The sequence below is a fragment of the Acanthisitta chloris genome, unplaced genomic scaffold (genome assembly GCF_000695815.1).
Source record: "Acanthisitta chloris isolate BGI_N310 unplaced genomic scaffold, ASM69581v1 scaffold26888, whole genome shotgun sequence".
Classification (NCBI taxonomy): Eukaryota; Metazoa; Chordata; class Aves; order Passeriformes; family Acanthisittidae; genus Acanthisitta; species Acanthisitta chloris.
The window spans coordinates 50,373-51,837 of record NW_008689079.1 but is presented as its reverse complement, the minus strand read 5'-3'; the positions used below and the strand labels follow the sequence as shown (position 1 = coordinate 51,837).

The following is a 1,465-nucleotide window of genomic DNA, read 5'->3' as shown; positions in this document are numbered from 1 at the left end:
TTCCCTTGTACCAGGTCCCACAGGCAGACAGGGCAGAAGAGGCCAATCCGGCAAACTGATTTTCCCTTTTTCTTTTGGTAGGCAAGCTGTGAGATCTACCTGTCCTGCAGATCCCTGCGTATGTGTTACCAGAAATCTGCCTCTATGCTCAGACTTGTCTTAAGAGACACTGAGCAGTTTAAGATGTTGAAGGGTATGTGAAACCATATAAACATCAGTGTATATATACATCAGACATCAGGGCCATCATATATACATCAGTGTATATATACATAGGAAACACTCAAGTCATGTAATATACCAAAGGAAACTTTTGCAAGAGTTTGCAAACAAAGCTCTGTGAAATCTACTTAGCTGTTTGGTGATGATTTCTGGAGGCATTTTGACTTACAGTGGTGTGTGGGTGTATGAAATTGTAAACATGCTGTATTTATATTCTCTATTATTATTATTATTATTATTATTATAGCATTGCTTTTAATGACCGGGCATTCCAAGTTTGAAAATATTTAGACAGTCAAATCCACTATTCTGTGTATTTGTATCTTTCCATGACACTTTCTGTAAAAATTGGAGTTTCCTTACTTTGGTTTCTGCATTAAGCTGAATAAAACTGCTTTTTCTTCTGCTCATGTTACATTAAAAATATCAAAACCAGGTTCTCTGAAAATGTAAATATGACTTGCTTAAAAATGTTAAGCAGGTGTAGCTTGGAAATAGCCCCTGAACACCACAGCTTCCCCCAGCTTTCCTTGGGTCTTTGCACCCCATGTGCAGATCTCGCAGGCTCCAGCTCTTTCTAATGGGAACTCTTTCTGGTTTTTGCAGGGTGCCAGGGTGTGGCTGTGGGAGCAGGACCAGCTGCAGCCATGCACTGTTGGCTTGTGTGCCGATGGAAACGTGCTCTTCACCTCAGATTATGGCACAGTAAGTGAAATTTGCACGAGGCTGTAGCCTATGCCAAGTTGTAAGATGGACTTTCTGGCTTTGCATGACCTTCAGGTTGAAATGTATCAATTGAAATGCTGAGATTCTCTCTGAAAAGCAACCAGGCTCTGTTACAAGCTATGCTAAAGGTCTAACAAAGGTTAAAAAGATAAGATTGTTCTCTTTGTTCTGTTCATTTGTCTGGCCACCTGAGTTCGCTTGGTTTTCCTTGTGCTGTCTCTGAAGGAGTTGTATTAACAACCTAGCAAAACCATTATATTGGCTAAATGCTCCTGGGAGGGAGGCAGCTCCACCAACTAAGCAGCATTTCCTGACAGGACCTGCATCTTGCAAGCTGTGCCACTGTAAGGGCTGTTGTGCTCACCATCAGCCAGTTCAGCAGCTTTGGCCATCAGCCCTTTTGTGCCAGGGGCACGTGGCAATGGGCTCCCCGTGTCAGTTGGTGGTGTAAATGCAGCAGCAGTGCACAGGACAGTTCAAGGAGGCAGCCAAGCTCCTCTGAGAGCAGACCTCTCTG

At 43.3% G+C, this 1,465-nt stretch overlaps 1 protein-coding gene across 1 annotated transcript in view; it reads left to right on the top strand.

Moving 5' to 3' along the window:
* Positions 1–777: 777 nt before the first annotated feature.
* Positions 778–1,465, top strand: part of LOC103808512 (unconventional myosin-X-like) — a gene marked incomplete at its 5' end in the record, with an annotated part of 47,201 nt that continues 46,513 nt past the window's right edge. Inside the window, one exon of the mRNA XM_009081302.1 lies at positions 778–927. Coding sequence (XP_009079550.1) covers positions 778–927 — 150 coding nt within the window. The remainder of the gene's footprint in view (positions 928–1,465) is intronic.